Genomic DNA, 21,716 nt, shown 5'->3' with positions numbered 1-21,716 from the left:
TTATTTTCATTAGAAACTTGACAATTATTTCACAGGAACGTGTCCAGCTACAGTTGCTGTTGAATGCCACATTGGCAAAGTGTCCGCCAGGTGAAAATCGTATGTCTGGTTGCTTTGAAACAGGGACTAAAAATGAAATGTTTTTCATTTCAGTTCGTTCTGAGCAGAAACTGTATTTTGTTCCGGTTCCAGCGTTCCGCAGCCTCTTTTCCAGTTGGTAACCGGTTAGAATGAAATTAAACATTTTCTTTTTAAAATGACAGTACTCTGTGCTAAGGGTAGGTGATGTACCAGTTGCAGTGTTACCAGATCTCTCAAGAAAAAAAGGGACCTGGTCTGGAAAAACACAACCAAAATAAGTGATGATAAGCTATTAAAAAATTATTAGCATAGAAATCATAACAAGCAAAGTATGCAGAAACCTATATAAAACAATGTCTTTTCAATAAATGTATTCTTAATATTTAATATATCCCCAAAAGTATTTAAACTATTTCAAAAATACATCTGGCTGACTAATGTCAATTAATAGGCATGGGCGTGTTTGTACTAAATGCCATTTTATGCGGGCCAAATTATTTTATTTTAAACTTAATAATTATTGAATCATTTTATTTCAGTTATTTGTTTTAATAACAGATCTGTGTCTAGGTCAGAACCCGGCAGCATCAAATCTATATTAATGCATCATATCTAACAATAATTCAGTGAAGACTTTGAAACAACTGAGAAAAGTATGTTTTACCTCAATATTTTTTTCTTGTATCTGGATTAACTGCGCATGTATATGTAGTTATAATGTTGTGAGGAGGAGGAAACGGGAACCAGCTGAATAGTAAAAGTAATATATAATGTAACATTAAAACATAAAGACACAAAACACAAACGCACACATGGCAGCTGTGTGTGGCTCGCTCTCTCTCTCCCGAACTGCCGCATCCAGCTGCCTTTATGCCTCTCCTCAGCTGATTAGCCTGATTGGGTGCCGGGCGTGCTTTGTCACGTCTCAGCCCCGCCCTCCTCCTCATCACATATGCATAGTTGCTTTTCATGCTTATCATGTTCTACTAAAAAGAGAGAAGCCTCATTTTTGGGAAACAGAAAGTGGTGTAATTCCAAAAATGTACTGTTATAAACCATGTAGGCTTTGGTTTCATGGAAAAAAAAAATTATCGGAAAAAAAATAATTGTTACCAAAATGTATATATAAAGTTTTCACTCTGGAACAATTAAAATGGACTTTGTTCCCTTTTTCAGTTACGTTCTGAAAAAAAAACTTTCGTTTTTGGTTTTCGTTCCTTGGAACGTTTTCAGTCCCTGCTTTGAAATGTAATAGAAAACGTCCTGCTTACTTTCGTAACCTCCGTTCCCTGATGGAGAGAACAAGACGTTGTGTTGATGTAGTGACACTAGGGGTCACTCTTGGGAGCCCCAAACACCTCTGCTTTTTTTAAAAAAGGCCAATGAGAATTGGCGAGTGGAATTTGCATGCCACTCCCCTGGACATACAGGTATAAAAGGAGCTGGTATGCAACCACTCATTCAGGTTTTGTGCTGAGGAGCCGAGACCAGGTCCCGGCCATTTCAGCGGGTAGTTCAGCGTTGTGGCAAGAGGGACACAACGTCTCATTCCCTCCATCAGGGAATGGAGGTTATGAAAGTAACCAGGTCATTCCCTATCTGTCACACTAGGGGTCCCTATACAAAACACCACAACTATCTGAACTGTGTTACGTGAACTGGTGGTGTGTGACAGGAAGACCGCTGTGTGCCTCGTAGCCAGCACACCAGGCTGTCACGTAACCTCCCCCAACACTTTTATGAGCATTGAACGGTCCATCAGGAACAAGTCGACTGCCCAACTATACGGACAGGCTAGCCCAGCCAAGGCCTCTTTCCCTCTCTTTTCTCACCAAAAAAGTGGAATTTGTTAACTGACTGGGAGCCATAAGTGTCTGCATCGGGGGGGTGTCCCTCCCAAAGGGAAGACACCGCTGAGACCACACCCCGCCCAAAAAGAGGGAGGGGTATTTTGAGTGGAATATGTCACATGGTCTTACCGAGTCTTGTCGGAAGTATGTCATGTGGAGAGGTCCCATGGTAGGTCCTACTCGAAGGGGGAGGAGTTTCTACAGAGCATGGCGACCGGGGGCAGAGGGGCCTCTGCCCAAGGAAGATGCAGTTTGCTGACAGGGAAACGATTTTGCGGAAAATATCACATGGGGTCGCCTTCGGGGAACCAGCACATGTGGAGCACCTACCTCAGTACAGGGGCTCATTAGCGCACATACTGGGCCGGTCAGCGAGTTTCTCTGCAAACTCAACTGCCAGAGGGCTAAGGAGGAATGTCATCCAGGGATCACAGTCTGTGAACACAACTGGGAGTCAAGAGCACACGTCTTTACCTCAAGGGAGGGGAAAGGTGCTATGCGCAAGCGGTACACCCAGCCAGCTGTCCCGGAACTTACCTGCTCTTGCCTGCCAATACACAGGACGAGACCGGCTCAACCCGGAGATTGTAGAACCTCGCAAAGTTGTTGGGTACTGCCCAGCAGATGTCTGCCAAAGAGGCGCCACTGGCCAGGGCCCAGGAGGCCGCCATGCTTCTGGTAGAGTGGGCTTGTAACCCCACAGGGGGTGGCACGTCCTGAGCCTGATATGCCATTGCGATGGGGTCAATGTCCCAGTGGGCAATCCTCTGTTTGGAGACAGTGCTTCCTTTCCGCTGTCCACCAAAGCAGACAAAGAGCTGCTCGGAGCTTCTAAGGCTCTGCATATGATCCAAATAGATGCGTAAAGCTTGCACCGGACACAGCAATGCCAAGGCTGGGTCTCAGGATCACGTGAGAGTAACCCGGACCAAACTCCAGGCATGATTCGCTGACAGAGAACGCCTGCGGGTCCCCTACCCTTTTTATGGAAGTGAGCGCAGTCAGGAGGGCAGACTTTAAAGAGAGTGCCTTAAGCTCAGCTGACTCCAAGGGCTCAAAGGGAGCTCCCTGTAGACCCCGAAGGACTACAGAGAGGCCTCACAAGGGGACGTGGCACGGCCTGGAGGGATTCAACCTTCTAGCGCCTCTCAGGAACCTGATGATCAAGTCGTACTTCCCCAAGTACTTACCATCTACTGCATCGTGATGAGCCGAAATAGTGGCTACATACACCTTCAAGGTGGAGGAGGACAGCCGCCCCTCCAGCCTCTCCTGCAGGAAGGAAAGCACCGATCTGACTGCGCATCTCTGGGGGTCTTCACATCGGGAAGAACACCACTTAGCGAACAGATGCCACTTCAAGGCATACAGGCACCTCGTAGAGGGAGCCCTAGCCTGAGTGATCGTGTCTACCACTGCGGGTGGTAGGCCACTTAGGTCTTCCGCATTCCACCCAGGGGCCAGACGTGGAGATTCCAGAGGTCTGGTCGTGGGTTCCAGATGGTGCCCCATCCCTGAGAAAGAAGGTCCTTCCTCAGGAGAATTCGTCAGGGGGGGCTGTCGCGAGGAGCATGAGATCCGAGAACCACGTCTGGGTGGGCCAGTAGGTTGCTACTAGGACGACCTGCTCCTCATCCTCCCTGACCTTGCACAGGGTCTGTGCAAGTAGGCTCACTGGGGGAAATGCATATTTGCATAGTCCAGGGGGCCAGCTGTGTGCCAGCGCATCTATACCGAGGGGTGCCTCGGTCAGGACGTACCAAAGGGGGCAGTGGGAGGATTCCCGGGAAGCAAATAGCGGTATTTTTGTGAATGAAAATATACTCTTTTAGAATATACTCTCTTATTTTCGCTCTGCCGAAGCGCCCAGGGGCGTTCTCTGCACTCCACACTGAAATGCGCCGTAAATCCAGCAGTTTTGAGGTACGTCTTTGGAGGGAATTGAATTCAGTGCACTGAATACAACCGCTCGGCTCCGAAGAGAAAATCTGAATGAGTGGTTGCATACCAGCTCCTTTTATACCCGTATGTCCGGGGAGTGGCATGCAAATTCCACTCGCCAATTCTCATTGGCCTTTTTTTTAAAAAGCAGAGGTGTTTGGGGCTCCCAAGAGTGACCCCTAATGTCACTACATCGACACAACATCAAGTGAGTGACAGATAGGGAACCTCTCCTCAACAATCCACACAATTTAAGGTATCATTTATAGCACAACAATGCAGGACGAATTACGTGATTACGTTTAATACTAAAGGTCATTGGTTTGTTCAAATAGATTCTAAATCTCGACATATTTGAACCCCTAATAAATTACAGAAACACTTTACATTAAGGTTCTCACTGTTTATGTTAGTATAAGCATTAGGTATCATGAACTACTGTAAGAATGCACAATACTTTTTTACACCATTTGTTTATTTTACTTCATGTTAATTTATAAAAATACAATTGCTCATTGTTGGCCATCTGTCGGAAATGTGTCTCGTAAAAAAAATAAAAATATATATTAGTAGATGTAGAAATTAACATTAACCAAGATTAGTTAATGATGTAAAAGTAAATAATGTAGTTAACTAATGTTAACAAATACAACCTAGTTTTAAAGTGTTATCTAAATTACAAAAGGTGTCTAAAGCTCGCAAACAGACCTGACTTCACAGTTTTTTGAGAAGTGGTGGAGTGATTGCCTCACACACGTCCTCTTTCGCACAACTCAAGTTTGTACAATTGAAGGAAACTTTGGATTGTACAACACTGTACAATGCAATGTTTCACACATTGTAAAATCCCACTTTTTTTACTTTCTTTTTAACATGTTTTTCAATGTCCCTGTAATGGAGAAATGTGTTTATAATTGACAGAGCACATGACTACAATGCACCATAAAAGTATCATTGAAGTAATTCATATGGCTCCTTACTACAACTCTCATTTCTCACATTCTGCCTAACATCTCAATTGAAGAAAGAAAGTCATATGGGTTTGGAACAACATGGGTGTACTGATGACAGAATTTTCAATTTTGGTTGAACCATCCCTAGTGATAAGACATGTAACAAACCACTTCAAGTCAGGGGTTGACTAGGAAAAGGCCAATGAGAGCCTCTTCGAACATGAAGGAGAAGGTGAGGTGAAGGCACAGGTGACAGGTTAATCATGTCACAATGATTCACTTCCTGCCTCCTTGTCTTCATGGCAACGCGCTCAACAAGTCACGTGATAAGATGCGCGGGTTGACTGTCTCAGACGCGGAGGCAACTGGGATTCGTCCTCCACCACCCGGACAGAGGCGAATCAATACACGACCACGAGGACTTAAAAGCACATTGGGAATTGGGCATTCCAAATTGGAAGAAAAAGGGGAAAAATCCAAAAAAATAATAAAAATAAAAATAAAAAATAAATATATGCAAATCAGAGACTGTGGAAACAGCCCCGCCTCCCCTGACATTTCAGCACATACTATCTGTACCATGTGCTGAAAGATGAATCTAAGTGATAATTAGACTGCCCTGTTCTCTATCTCACCCTGTAATTACCCTCAAATCTGCTGTCTGTGATCACCGTGAATGAGCTAGGAAAAGTTTATCAAAACAGATGTGACTGGCATTTTCATGCACTCCACTAGGACTATTGATTGATCCAGTGATTGTCCAACAGTAAAGCCTGTTCGAGAACCAGTCTCATCCATCCAACACCAGTGCTGCGCAACGGCAATCAGTGTCACATCATGCTGGTATTTTTTGTGTTGTTTGCTAAGTTTGTTTACCTTATTCACAGTAGCGCCGTCTTTAATTTTTGATGGGAATTACAATGAGGCTGTGAGTGATAGAATAACATTATCTTCAATGGGTAGTACTGTTTTGGATCGTTCCACTGAGGAAACATTGAAAGACAAAAAACTCCATAACATGAGGTGTGGAATATTAGATTTGATGTAGGAGCTTTATACAGCATTATAAGGTGCATGTCATTGAAGAGACTGCAAGTCAATCCTCCACATCCTCGTTTTCATTCACGTCAAAAATCAAATATGGCACTACTGTGAATAAGGTTTAGGGATTTCAACAAACTCCTAACTCTAAACTATTAAACTTCAACTCATCCTGTATTGTTTTTGCTACAGACATCAATGATACCTCAAATCGAATGACTAGAGAGGTGAGCAATTTGTTTAAGCAATCAGACCTAGAAAAATGGACAACCCCACAATATACTAAGAACAGCTTATTGACAACAGCAATGCTCTAGCAACGGCGCATTTTGCATGGACAAGCACCACTCACATTTTCTTCAGAAAAAGTATCTGGGTTTATTTTGTTAAAAAAAAAAACAATCTCAAATCCTAACTTTCCTTCACACACTCACATCTCAAAGATGTCTGTTTAAGAGTGTTTCATCTGGAAAGAATCACATTCTAATAAACATCTGCTAAACATCTTAAAAAGATCAGATTTACAAACATTTTATGTCAAAGACATCTCAAAGACATCTGCTGAATGTCTTATTGACATCCGAGAGAAAACGTGTTATAGACGCATTGAAGATAAGCAAAAAACGTTTTAAAAAAAAGTATGTCTTCCGGAAGTAAACACGCATTAAATAGACGTCTGGTTGATGTACATGTGCTGTCAGGGTAGTGATGCGTACTGTAGTAGATAACACATGGCACTGAACTCATACTGAATTGTTAATATGAAAGAGCTGTGTTTGTGGTTTTGTTTTCAATGAAAATCATTTTCCAGTAAAGCCCTGATCTTTTTTGAGCCACTTGATTTAGAATTTTATATGGTGGTTATTTTTGACAGATGCTCAACTTTAAGGTCTCTTCTACTTTTTATTCACTTAGACTTATATCTGGTACCATCTTGTGGCTGATATAACTAGCTGTCGGTCTATAGATATAAGTAGATGAATTTATATAGAGAGAGATCTATATAGTCAGGTAGAATGTTTGTAGAATCAGCATATACTTATAGTTTTTGTAAATAAATCCTGCTTGATGACTTTAGGCATACTAGATAAACTTGGTGAATGTTCCACTGAGGTAAAACTACATTCCCAGAACTCTGCAGAAAGGAAGGCCTATTTCATTGACAACAGTGTCTGACATCAATACAGTAGCACATTTTATTTAATGTAGAAATTAGGGTTTGCAGACCAAACGCATTATTGTGATCAGATAAACTTTACAAATGAATGACTAAAAGATGTGAGATTATATTATAACATGTAACTTTAGAAAGATATGACATCTATTTGAAAACATATATTGGTAAGTGTAACAGATACGTTTTTGTTTATTATCTAAAATGGGGAGATGTTAGCCTTTATTGTACAGCTCAGTAGTAAGAAATTAATTTTAAGTTAGCCCAGTTTATTGTGTTATTGAAGCTAACTGAATAAGTTAATGTCTGTCATTACACTTCTCGTTTTATAAACCCTACATTGTGTTAATTTCAGTGTTAATTTGGAACAATTCACTTGACTATCTACATACAATGCTGAATTACATTGTAGTACTGTTTACAGGTTAAGAAAATGTCAAATCTTGTCACTGATTTAAAGGATTATTTATATGAAGGTAAAATAGTGCCTAAATGATTTGCATGCACAGAGAAAGATTTGTAAATGCGTAAATCAAATTGCAAGTGTAAAAATAAATTGCATGCGCACAGAACGTTTTGTAAAGGTGTAAATCAAGTTGCAAGCATAAGAAACAAATATTAGCAATACTTTAATACTGTGCATAAGTGTAATTCATGTGTTGTGAATCTGTAATTTCATATTAACACAAAGTAAATTTGGTATTTGGTGTGTATTCTTCTGACCTCCTTTTTTCACACTTACACTTTTGGCACTGTTTTTGCACCTAAACATGGCCAAAAACATTGCAAACCTGCAATCAGCGATATGCAAGCAAAGAAAGGGTGAAATTAGCCCGGTTGCTAGGGAGGGTAGAGTCACATTGGGTAAACTCCTTGTGGTCACTATAATTTGGTTTGTTCTCGGTGGGGCATGTGGTGAGTTGAGCGTGGTTGTCGCGGTGGATGGCGTGAAGCCTCCACACACGCTATGTCTCCGTGGCAATGCGCTCAACAAGCCACGTGGTAAGATGCAAGTTGACGGTCTCAGACGCGGTGGCAACTGGGATTCATCCTCCGCCATCCGGACTGAGGTGAATCACTACGTGACCATGAGGACTTAAAAGCACATTGGGAATTGAGCATTCCAAATTGGGAGAAAAAGGGGAAAAATCCAAAAAATAAATAAATACATGCAAAGCATTAAAGTATTGCTAATATTTGTTTCTTACGCTTGCAACTTAATTTACACCTTTACAAAACGTTCTGTGCACATGCAATTAATATTAATGCTATTTCTATTATTTTTAATAGTATTTTTAAAAGATGATTTTGTCCTGTTTATTGTTAGTAAGCACGTTTAATACAAACTTTTAAGTCGGCGCACAAGCTGAATAGTCGGTTAAGAGCTAATGATTAATCGTTGCAATAATCACCAAATAGTTGATTATTAAAATAATCATTAGTCGCAGCCCTAATGGAAAGCATTCGTGGCATAAGGTTGATTACCACAAAAATACATTTCGAATTGTCCCACCTTTTCTTTAAAAACAGCACAAATCTGAGTTACAGTGAGACATTTACAATGGAAGTGAATGGGGCCAATTTTTAGAGGATTTAAAGGCAGAAATGTGAAGCTTATATATTTATAAAAGCACTTTCATTAATTCTTCTGTTAAACTCATGTATTACTTTAGCAGTAAAGTTGTTCAAATTGCCATTTTTACAGTCATTTTAGGGTTTTAGGGTTTGTTGACATTACATTATGGCAACAAAGTTGTAAAATTGGCTGTAACTTTACACAGAAAAGGTTAGTAAGTGATTTTATCACACTAAAATCATGTTAACACTTATATTTGTTTATGTCTTGTGGCTATGCTTTTGAAAAAGTGAGTATTTTAACATTCAAAAATTGGCCCCCATTCACTTCCATTGTAAGTGCCTCACTGTAACCCAGATTTGTGCTTTTTTTTTTTTTTTAAAGAAAAGGAAGGACGAGTCAACATTCATTTTTGGGGTAATCAACATTATTTCACAAATGCTGTCGATTGAGTTTAATTTGTTTTGAACCCGGAATATTCCTTTAAGTATTGTGGTACAGTGATGAATAAATAGGCCAACATGTTCCAGCAAAACGTTTATATTAATGGTGGAATTAATTAGGCTAAATGTTACATATTAATATATTTGATTGTGTTATTATATTATATTATTGTTAATGTCTTCCAATGATTAATTAACCAATGAATCAAACCAAGACATGGCTTGTAGACTGATTATTAATGTAACGTTGCAGTATGGTTGCAGAACATTTCCTGGACATAACCAAAAAAGAACCTCGGAGCTTTGTTCCGGGCAAATTCTGAGAAGCACTAACTAACGTTCCCATGAATGATTGTAATTTATTACCAAAGTATAATACTTGTTCTTAACAGTACTACCATTGAAGTGGAGATTACAGACAAAAACAGGATATGTTCTTCTACAGAAATGTACTACACAGGAAGTGGAGCCTAGGTGTGATATCGAGAATAGTTGAAGCTTCTTTAAAAAGAAAAAAAAAATATGCTCATTTGCTAGATCTGATAAAAAATAACTACAGTCTCAGGGTTAAGATAAGTCAGGTGTTCTTCGACAATGAGAAATGATACTGGTCAAACCTAATTTTAGGTACTAAATGATAAAAAAATCCATAGCATGATAGGTGATAGACCAGAGGTTCAGTGACTCAGTTTGCCCAATGTTAGGGGTAAGTAGAGGCAACTGGGTCACTTTTACGAAGTAAATACATTGAAGTAAATAAAAAATCGGTTAGGTTAGGGTTAGGTACGGTTAGTTAAATAAAAAATAATTAAAATAAAGATAAATATGATACAATTCATCAAAAATATAAAACTAATAATATAAGTATTATTCTTATTATCTTAAACATATTCCTAAGCCAAGTAATGTAGGCCTTATATTCTTAATGCATTTTGAATGCTATGCATTTGTTGTGGCTAGGGTTGGGTATTGATACAGATTTCCTGATTTGATTCCGATTCACAAGCTCTCGGTTTGATTCCGATTTCGTTTCGATTTGATATGGGTTCATATGGGTATATTTTATTTATATTGTCCCATTTTTTACATATGAAATTAATTCTCTCCCAGCTAATGCTGTTAAATATACAGGGGACCTTCTAACTAGGGACATTATGAAATTATTATTATTATTTTTTATTTTCTCCCTTTTCACCTCAATTTGGAATGCCCAGTTCCCAAGTCCTCATGGTGGCGTAGTGACTGATGAATTAATAAATAAGTAATGTATCTTGTTGTTTTGCCATCATGTCAGTGCAGCTGCCAGCTAGATGCAGGCCCTGAGGAGGACGAATCTCAGTTGCCTCCGCGTCTGAGACCGTCAGTCCGTACATCTTATCACGTGGCTTGTTGAGCGCATTACCATGAATACGTAGCACGTGTGGAGGCCCACACTATTCTCTGCGGCATCCATGCACAACTCACCACGCGCCCCACCGAGAGCGAGAACCACATTATAGCGACCACGAGGAGGTTACCCCATGTGACTCTACCCTCCCTAGCAACCAGGCCAATTTGGTTGCTTAGGAGACCTGGCTGGAGTCACTTAACACGCCCTGGATTCGAACTCGCGACTGCAGGGGTGGTAGTCAGCATCAATACTCGCTGAGCAACCCAGGCCCCCATTATGAAATTATTAATTTTACTAATTATATTTTATTAGTATTCAATCATTTTGGTCACATTTTTGCTTTTTAAATCAATGCATTTTATCAATAAATATGATATTATATTACATATATTATATTTTGTTATATGTTTATTGTTTAATTGCATAATTTGTACTATTTACAGGTATTAACATTGATTTATAGAAAACCGGTACTGTCTCTTTAAGGAAATCTGAACTGATGGTTCCACTACAAGAAATTTTTTTAAGTCATTAAATCTATTTCTTTGAAGGAAATGTTATAATTGTTCAAATTATTAAAAAAATTATGAAACCAAATTGGACACAAAATTACATTTCTACAAACTTGACACGTTTTAAACTAGATTTCAATGGAGGTTTTATTAAGCATAAAATGTACTCAAAATATCACACAAAAACGACTTTGTAAAAATAACAAGTAAAATTTGCCGCTTTAATACGTGACAATAGGCGTCGCAAAATGCGTGACTTTTGGAAATAGGCGTCGCAAAATGCGTGACTTTTGGCAATAGGGGTGGGTAAAAATATCGATTATCTGACGCATCACGATCTTCATTTGAATGATCTCGATATCGATCCTTAAATACCAAGATCGATCGAATCTACGTGCAACCCTCAACTACAATGAGAGAAAATAACTCGTTTTTGCAACCAAATTTTGCACTATGCGACTAAAATGTATATTGGCGACTGGTTGATAAATGTTCACATTTCACCAGTAATTGTGTAGTATACTGGTGGAGTATTCAGCAGCGAGATCCTTTCACTGTGTGTTGAGAGTAAAAGTTGTTTCGTGTAATGTGTGTCCAAAGATGACATCCACGTGACCCATTTGTCATTTAATAGTGTCTTTAATCGTTACAAAACATTCATAATTCACATCAGTCGTGAGGTACATTCTTGATCCAGACTGATATCATGAATGCGTGCTTCACGGGAAGAAATCGCTGGATATGCTCAATCAGCGGATACTGATAACCTAAAAATGCCTCAACAATATAACGGTCGACCGCTAATGGTGACATTTCATGTATAAATGTGTGAATCGGGGTAATTCCCAGTAGAATACTACACTCCACACTAGCAGACGAGAAGCAACAGTATGCTTCTAGAAGACCAGTGAACTCTGGTTCGAAACACACCTCTGTCTGAGGAGAGGTCCTTTTCCGAGATCTGGCTTGCGGCTTCCACTGCTGGTTCACCTAGAATATCTGTGGTGGTTCAGCACCAGAGTAAAAGAGAGCTTGGCGGCTATGTCCTTGGTGCAGAGTTACCTTTGCTAAGAAACACATAGTGGAGGTAGTAAGGATGATGTATACTTACCTCAGGCTTTGTGTGAGCAGAGGTTTGGTTCATCTCGAGATGGCTCTCTACTCTCATATCTGGGCCTGCTTCTCTGGCATGGAGAAAATCTGATTCTCTTGGGCCCCCTGGTTTAACCGCACTTACATGTACCTCAAACGTGCCCCCATCTGCACTAGACATAGACACATTGCTGTGAACAGTGACATAACCAAAGCAATATTAAACAACATATTGATAAATAAATAACCTAAATAAGCAGCTGATATATCAGATTAATTATCAGACATGATAGGGAGCAGATAAAATAAACAGAATGAAATGATTAAAAATCAAACTTGTTGAGGATCCTGATGCCATAACTTTGCACACAGTAACAGATTGACATTTTGTTTGGTCTTCTGAGGAGATGTTTGATCTTGTTTGATCTAGAAACTCATGTGCAATATGTAACTGGCTTAGTATGGTGAAACAAAGAACGGATGCACATTCAGAGATTAGAATGAGTTTCCTTTATTGAATAAGAAGTAAAAGTAACAAAGAAATGTTACACAAGGTTGTGCCAAAATATCTTTGTTTTATTAACTGTATTTGTAGTAATGCTGTTAGAAAATGTTGTAGCATAAATGAGAGATACAGTTAAAGAACTTAAACTGGTCTACCTCTAAACTGGTCTTATTGCACTCTTCAATTAACTGTGAGAAAAATGTGTGCTGCTGCAGGTGAAGGTTTTCTGACACCTTTGCAAAGTGTTAGGTGGAATTGCTTTGCGCAAAATATGTGCTTGCTTGATTGTGTTGTCTTTGTCTTGAGACCTTTCGAGGTCACATAAGCATGGCCTTGATCTGGGTCTTATCATTTGGTCTCTCGATCTGGATCTTGATCGTGGTTTGTGGTCTTAAACAATGGTCTGTTTTCCAGTATCTAATTTAGTTGCACTTGACAGATTAATAAATTGTGAGTGAAAGTGGAGGTTTTCTGACATCTTTGCAAAGAATTAAGGCTGGATTGCACTACACAACTTTTACAGTCTGAGCCGATTCTAAAAAAAATACTAGTTATCACACACTTTCAGACTTTGTAAATGGCTACAAATGGACACTGGGCATCACATACCAAAACAGCGAGGATAATACACTAACTGACAGTCATGTCTTGGGTGGAAAAAGGTAGCCACTATGGCCTCTAGATGGTGTTAGAAATTGGCTAGTTAGTGCTTGTTCACTAATTCTATTTCTTGAGCTTCATGGCCAAATGCGCTCGATTTCCATTGGCTGCTCACTATATGATTTCAGCTTTGAGTCATGGAGCTTTATACAGTACACTACGAGATTTCCTCTACTAAATGGAATCATATAGTGCTTTTCCACCATCAGTCCGAGCGGTTCTGAGCACGCTGAATAACAGTCCCATTTCCATTTAAGTACAGTGCAGTACAATTACAAACCCAGATTTCTTACCAGAAAACTTTGCTTATGGAACGCCTTAAGTGACATAGCGACTCACAATTGGTCACTTGCGGAGTCAGTCCTTTCTAATCCTGATTTCACTGTAACATAGTGATAAAAGAAACTTTAACCTCGTCAACAAGCCAAGATTGGTACATAACTGCATGGTTACGTAACAAGAGCCGTTCGGCCCAATGGTGGAAAAGCAGCTATTGTCTGAGGGTAAGAAATCAGAGTCTACCCATCACATAATACGAGATTTTCTGTGAAATCTGTCAACTCCAGCTGGCCCAAAATCTGCAGTCTAGAGATGACTTCCACTGATGAACACTGACTTGGCCAGAGTAAAAATCTAGGCAAAAATTGGTCTTAAAGTCAGGATGTGTAATCCAGCCTTTAGGTGAAAACATATTGCAATCAATTTGTGTCTGCTTGATTTTCCTTTGGAACCATTTTTAGCTGCTCCTCAGCTGTCCAATCACTAACCATTTAGCATTGGTCAGTGGCATATCAGAATGACATTAACTGTATTTGGACTAGCTTGACTGGCATTAACAATGCTTGACTGAGAAAAAAAAACAGAAAGAAATGCGAAAATGGCACTCAGCAGGTCAATTAATGCAACATTGGCTTGATATGTTAGCAGAAGCTGTTGTTAGAGCTCTGTGTTCTCTCCTCTGTTTTCCCACGGTTCAATATGGGGCAGTAGAGAGCCAAGCTAGAGCAGTGTAGGTGTAGCCGCCTGACCAGCTTCTGCAAGACATTCCTTAAAATCTCTCTGAGTGCTGAGGAAGAGAAGTAGAATATGAATGGGTCGAGAGAGGCGTTAAGTGTGCTGATAAGTAGAGCATGCATTCGCCACTCAGGGCTGTAGTTGCCTACATATCCCACCACATGTGATATGCTGAAGGGCATGAAACAGATAATGAAGACCAGAAGAGTGGCCAATGCCACCCCAATGGCCCTGATCCGTTTCTTAGAGCTGACACTGGGTAGATTGAAGAGAATGTGGATGCACTTAATGTAGCAGAAGCAGCAGATGAGGAAAGGCATGCAGAAGAGCACAATGAAGAGCTCCAGACGGAACGGCAGGAGGATTTTGAGCTGTTCGGAGCTGAATTCCACATAACAAGTGTTCCGCTTGGACGGATCTGTGATGTTGGGGTTTAAATGTTGGTGATATTGCATGAAATAGATGATACTGCAGTGCGCCATGGATACCACCCAGAATCCAACACTGGCTATAACTGCCATTCGGGGATTACGATTTAGCTTGTATCTTATGGGAAAGGCTGCGCCCAGGTAACGGTCCACGCTGATGGCCATCAGGTGGAGGGTGCTGTTGTGGATCGTGGTGTAGAAGATGAAACCAGATAGTGGGCAGAGGAAGTATGGTAGTGTCCATTTCATATTGGCCGCCTCTACCATATGGAATGGGAGGACAAAGAGGAAGATCAGGTCAGAAATATTTAAGCTGAGTAGCAGGACATTTATGGGGGTGCACCTCTGGCGAATCTTCTGGCAAAAGGTGTAGAAAGCCAGGATGTTGGTAGGAAGGCCTGTGATCCAAGTGAATCCATACACAGATAACACCAGGTAACTGCGGGTCACTGTCCACACCATTGTCACCATTTATACCAAGTATACAACCCTGTAAAGAGAGACAACTATTTTAATGTTAAGTTTCACATCTTGTACAGATTAAAAGTGTTGTAGGCGGTTTCAGCCAGTTTGCTAACTTTAACACCTCTCTCAAAAAACATGTCAGCAAATCCAGATATGCAAAATGGTCCACAGGCAGAATGCTTTTCTGACTCTCTGTGTTTCAAGTTATAGATTTAAAAGAACTGACTCATCAGAGTCATTAGTTTGGCAATTGGACTACACTGGTCACGCTGGGACAAAAAACAATATGTTTTTCATTTTGGTTCGTTCTGAGCAGAAACTTTTTCATTCCAGTTACGGTGTTCCGCAGCCTCCTTTCCAAATGGTAACTGGTTAGAATGAAAAATAGAATGGTTAATAACATTATTTTTAAAATGACAATACTCTGTGCTAAGGGTGGGTGATATAACAGTTGCTGTGCTACCAGATCTCACAAGAGAAACAAGCGACCTGGTCTAGAAAACAAGACCAAAATAAGGGATTTACCTCACCCAAAATATGTAAAAATGTAAGTACAAATATAAGCAATATTTATTTATTTTTCCAGTGTGAGAGAATTATTCTATTTGATTCTATTATCAGCATAGAAATCATAAAAGCACATGCTTATGTTCTACTAAAAGAGTGAAGCCCCATTTTTTGGGCAACGGGAAGTGGTGTAAACCTTTGGTCTATGATTTTTATTAAAAAGATTATCAGAACAAAATTAACAGGTTATTTACCAGTTACCAAATTTTTTTATAAGCAATTCACTTTGGAACAATTGAAAGGGATTTTGTTCCCGTTTTCAGTTATGTTCTACAAAAATTACCAAAATGTTCTGTTTTCATTCCTTAAACCATTTTTAATCACAGTTTAATCAGATTACACCGGTCGCACTGTATATTTTGCACTATGATTCAGTAGGGCGCTGGTGCTAAATAGCACTGCAGGAAATGCTGTCAGGCTATTTTAGTACAGTACTTCATTTGCATCAGCAGAATAATACAAATTCAAGAACCGTTTCTCACCCTTGTGTTGTTATAACCTTATATGACTTTCTTTTTCTTAACACAAAGAGAGAAACTGTGAAAAATGTTGTGCTCAATGATGTCATACAATGGCAGTTTATGGTGACCACCTCTTCAAGCTTCAAAAGAACACAAAAGTATGATTCAGAAGTCTAATAAATTATTCCATGAGACTCATGATTGTTATGAAAGCATATGATAAGATTTGGTGTGAAACAAACCGATATCTAATGTATTATTTAGTAAAAATGTTCACTGGCCGTTGACCTCCCGTGCGTGTTCATGATAGGGCACGAGAGCAACAGTTCACGCAGCACCCTCGGGACATTGGGGTGATCAAGCGAAAACTAGTTTTGCTTATCTAAAAACAGGTCTGCCACAGCGATAGTGACAACTGAACACAACACAGATGCACACAAAGCAGAGAACAGAACTTACTAAACATGACTGAAGAGATTGTAGTCGAAGAATTATTTTTACTTGGTACTTGGAAATCAAACAGAAACATAGAGGAGGCTACAGGCAGCCACAGTCACACCGTGTCCTAACCTGACAGCAAATGACATGTGATAAAAGGTACATTTTCAATGGTAATCAGAGTTTTTGTCCTAACTTGCAATAACGAGTGATGGTACATTCTATCGATCGCTTGTTTTCTATTTTCGGCATCGCACGGGTAACTCCGTCCGCTGTGAACTGGCACCAGTCCAAAAACTTAAAAAATAAATAAAAAATAAGGCTGGGCATAGAAATGCATCAATTCATCTACTACAAAAGTCTTCAGACATGTTTAGTAAGTTATGTTCTCTGTTTTGTGTGCAGCTGTGTTGTGTTCTGTTGTCACTATCGCTGTGGAGGACCTGTTTTTTGATAAACAAACGAATTTTCACTTGAACGCCCCAATATCGCGTGAGGGCTTCATGAACTGTTGCTCTCGTGCCCTATCATGAACGCACACAGGAGATCAACAGTCAGTTAACATTTTCACTAAATAATACATTCAATTTCAGTTTGTTTCTCACCAAACCTTATCGTATTCTTTCATAACTAATCATGAGTCTCATGGAATAATTTATTAGACTTCTGAATTATACTTTTGCGTTCTTTTGAAGCTTGAAGAGGTGGTCACCATAAACTGTCATTGTATGACATCACTGAGTACTACATTTTTCACAATTTCTCCCTTTGTGTTTAGAAAAAGAAATAAAGTCATATAGGGTTATAACAACACAGTGGTGAGTAAACAATGACTGAATTTTCATTTTTGGGTGAACTATCCCTTTAAATTTGTTACTGGCATTACTGTTGTGTCCAGTATAGTTGGCACTCTACATCATTCAATATAAGTTTCCTTGCAAAGTCTGAATCATAATAGTTCCCAAAAGAATCCGAACAAAACGTATAATCACACATTGACGCGTTCAGTAACTTTGTTTAAATAAGTCACTCATTCCTAACGTTAGGATCCTTCAGAAAGCTATGCAGAGATTCAGTTTTTTCACAAGCAGGAACACAACAACTTCCGGGGATGTTACTTCACATCGTAATCCTTTCGTTGGTTAAAAGTAAACTACAGTAAAAATAGTACCACCTTCAGAGTTAAAGTACCTCAGCCATTCTTTCAGTTCACCGCGACAAATACTTATGTTGTGGAAGCGGGGTTATTCAAATGACACTGTACTGTGACGTTTCAATGACCCCATTTCCACCTGGTGTTAAGATGCGTTTTGGGTGATCCGATCACATGTGGTCAGCCCCAAATACAGGTCTAAATGGGGTCTAAAATGTTTTGTGATAGGATCACAAAAACCACATACGAATGTGGTCAAAACTGCTTGTGACCAGATCGCATTTGAGGTGTAAACACTAATCCGTCCTCTATGCGTCCCAGCAGCAGTGAAGTGCCACCCGTCACCTGTCAATCAACTGCTGTGTTAAAACAACAGTTTAAACTTTGCCATTTATGAGCAGCTTTAAAGGAAATGACTGTCCAATCTGAAAATTTTAAAAAGTGGATACATACATGATCAAGAGAGCTTCACGGATCTTCTTTAGTGTGTCTGATATCAACACAGGTGACAATCACGAACACCTGAAGCTCCTTTAATACAGGTAATCCACTAAAATAACGGATAATTCTACTTGACATGTTGTGTTTGTGCTTAGATTCAATTTTAACAGCATCTGGGAGAAACAGCGCACCATTTTTTTCATGCTTTCTTTGTCTTTTCTGAATTTGTTACGCTTTATTATCATGCAGTAACACACTGACATAGTGATTGATGTATGTTGTTATGAAACAGAGACCCTCCCCACCAAATCTGAACACAACTGGACACAGGACATGCATTTAAGTCTCCAGGTGTAAACAGTGATGTGTCTCACTTGACCACATGTGATGGGATCACCCAAGACGCATCTTAATACCAGGTGGAAATGGGGTCAATGTAGCCAATTTAAAAAAAAATAAAAATGCTCTTTTCGGACTGGAGAGGAAGTTATGAGTTCTGAAACTTACAGTATGTTTTTATAGCACAATGACCTCTTATTAGTCAAAATATGAAGAAAAATGTGATTCCTCAAGACATGACCACTTTAATTGTTTAAAGGCAACAGTATCTTATCTACTAGTATTTTAACCACAAACAAGAACTTTAGGGAAGTAAAGAATCCTACTTTTGTTAAGTAGGACACTTATTGGTACTAAAAACACAGTTTAATATGTGAGACTGACTAAGCCAAACAATTGTGTTCAGGACTTGAAGTACATTTAGAACTGGGTCAAACACATTATAAATAGATAAGGCATCTAAGGAAATGCATCAAGGAATCTCGTGCTATTATGTGTTATTGCTGACAAAACATTTTGCAACACACATGCAGAAAGATATGATACAGTGACGAGGTTTCTGTGGTTACGGTGATATTTTCAGAATGTTAACTTTTAGACTTTCAATGTATTTGGGGTTTATGAGATGGATATAAAGGGCTTGTCACGAAGCAACAGAGTCAAGCTATCCTTTCCATAGTGTCCAGGTATTAGTTCACCCCCAAATCAAAAGAAATAAATTATATTTTGCTCAAAGAAAATGAAGCCATGTTTTTCCCCATAGTATCAGGGCCGTAAGGCAAAAAAGCTATTTTTTTTATTATTATTTATATATTATATAAATGGCCAAATATCTCTAAAAAATGGTAATATTACTATTTATGATATATGTTATTAAAACTTGTACAATATTTGAGCTTTTCATGCTCATTTTCCTTCCTCTCTAGGATCCATAGACTTACATGGTCCATTTAATAGTATCTACTGTAAATTTACATTTAATTTGCTGCATCACATATTTCATGTCTTCTTGTCTGGGAGGGTTGCCTGCAAATGTTAATGCAGTTAGCTTACCTGCATCACACCTGTGCATGCATCCTTAAATTGCTCAAAAACAAATGATCATCTTGGATGAAAACAATGTTTACAATCAAAAGCAATGTGAAAATGATTTGAAATGGAAATTACTGATTTAACTAACACAAACACTTTCAATACAATAGCACTCCTCTGTGTTCAAGATATGAGTTAACGTATGCGCCAGCAACATCTTAGAAATGTAAACTTAATAAAACATTTCCTTCTCAAAAGCAATGATTACCCATTTGTGGTCAGCAAATCAGTCACACTGACAACCCAGAAAATCAGCCTGAAAATATATATGTATAATTTGCTGAGTTACGTATAAACGTCAAAATGCATATAATCCGATATTTAACATATATTTCTAAATATATCAGAGAACACAACTTTTCTGAGGATAACATAACACAATTTACCCGGTAAAGCATTTTAGCCCTCATTATCACGAGCCAAACTAAAAAAAAGGAAGACGGAGCATTATTTCGTACCTTTATAATTCAGTCCAGTACCAGAGACCTACAAGTGACATTACCACCCCACTATTTAGAGCTTTTTAAAATGATGTCAGTGTGATACGTCTATGGTAACAAAACAGGAAGGAAGCAACACCTTTTCTCCATATCTTGTTATGAATTAAATAGTATGTATTTATTTACCCTCACACTGTATGAATTCCTTTCTTCTGTGGAACACAAATGGTAATTAAGAAGAATATTTTAGCTTCAACCACCATTCACTTGCATTGAAAGTAAATGGTGACAGATGCTGTAATTCTGCTTAATAAATTCTGTTCCATGGTACAAAAACATACAATGTGAGCCTAATGTTTTGGATGCACTACCTCTTTAAATGCATGCACATTTTTGAATGGAACCCATGCTTGCAAATACTAGATGGGTTCTTGTTCAAAGTGGTATGTTTCTTCTCTTGGGTTTGCAATGTTAGTTTCAGTGATGCAGTCGTCATTTTTTACTTTGTGGTTAACTTGGAAGTTCCCCTCAGAACCCTTAATTCACAGTAACTTATCTGGCCCCAACTTTTGCCATCTTTTGTGCAATTTATTTTTAGTTTTTAAAATAGTTGAAATACAGTATATAATTAATTACACTTCTCAACGACCTTTGCATTTGGAGGGTATAGAATGTGGCTCATAATTAAATTAAAGCTCAAATGGTGTTACTATTACAGAATGTCAGATGGTAAAGTTACCAAAAGTGCAGTGTTTAAAGGGATAGTTCGCCCAAAAATAAAAGCTCTGTCATTTACTCACCCTCATCTTGTTCTAAACCCATTTAAATTCCGTTTTTTTCCGTGGAACACCAATGGAGATACAGCTAGGCACAATGTTAAGGACTGACAGCCACAGTCACCATTGACTTTCATTAAAAAATAAAAAATCCAATGAAAGTGAATGGTGACTAAGGCTAACATTTGATCTAACATTTGTGTGTTCCATGGATGAAAGAAAGTCATATGGGTTTAAAACAACCTGAAGGTGAATAAATGAAAGAATTTTACACTTTGGATGATTCCTTTAGCATTGCAGGGTTCCCGTGGATCCTTAATAAGTCTTCAATTCAGTTTTCCAAAATGTTAGGTCATAAAAAGTCTTAAATATCTTAAATGATACAACAAAAGTCTTAATTATCATTTAAAGATGTCTTAAATTTGGAGGCGGAAAGAAAGGAATCTTGATATGACCTAATGTGATTATCAAACTTCAAAAGAATTCGATTTAGACTACCACCCCTGGAGTCGCAAGTTCGAATCCAGGGCGTGCTGAGTGACTCCAGCCAGGTCTCCTAAGCAACCAAATTGGCCCGGTTGCTAGGGAGGGTAGAGTCACATGTGGTAACCTCCTCATGGTCGCTATAATGTGGTTCTCACTCTTGGTGGGGCGCGTGGTGAGTCAAGCGTGGATGCCGTGGAGAATAGCATGAAGCCTCCACACACGCTATGTTTCCGCGGTAACGCGCTCAACAAGCCACGTGATAAAATGCACGGATTGACGGTCTCAGACATGGAGGTAACTGAGATTCGTCCTCCGCCACCCGGATTGAGGCGAGTCACTACGCCACCACGAGGACTTAGAGCGCATTGGGAATTGGGCATTCCAAATTGGGGAGAAAA

The 21,716-nt window shown here is 39.2% G+C and overlaps 1 protein-coding gene across 1 annotated transcript; it reads right to left on the bottom strand.

The window, feature by feature from the left end:
* Positions 1-10: 10 nt before the first annotated feature.
* Positions 11-20,131, bottom strand: LOC127454309 (free fatty acid receptor 3-like). Its single transcript, XM_051721424.1, has 3 exons — positions 20,075-20,131; positions 12,073-15,150; positions 11-1,067 (listed from the first exon to the last, which is right to left on the bottom strand). Exon 2 carries the CDS (start codon positions 15,129-15,131, stop codon positions 14,139-14,141), a length of 993 nt encoding a protein of 330 aa, XP_051577384.1. The 5' UTR covers positions 15,132-15,150; positions 20,075-20,131; the 3' UTR covers positions 11-1,067; positions 12,073-14,138.
* Between the last annotated feature and the right edge of the window lie 1,585 nt (positions 20,132-21,716).

This window comes from Myxocyprinus asiaticus, chromosome 16 (genome assembly GCF_019703515.2).
Source record: "Myxocyprinus asiaticus isolate MX2 ecotype Aquarium Trade chromosome 16, UBuf_Myxa_2, whole genome shotgun sequence".
Lineage (NCBI taxonomy): Eukaryota > Metazoa > Chordata > Actinopteri > Cypriniformes > Catostomidae > Myxocyprinus > Myxocyprinus asiaticus.
The sequence above is the reverse complement of the archived record's forward strand: the minus strand, read 5'-3'. Positions and strand labels throughout refer to the sequence as shown.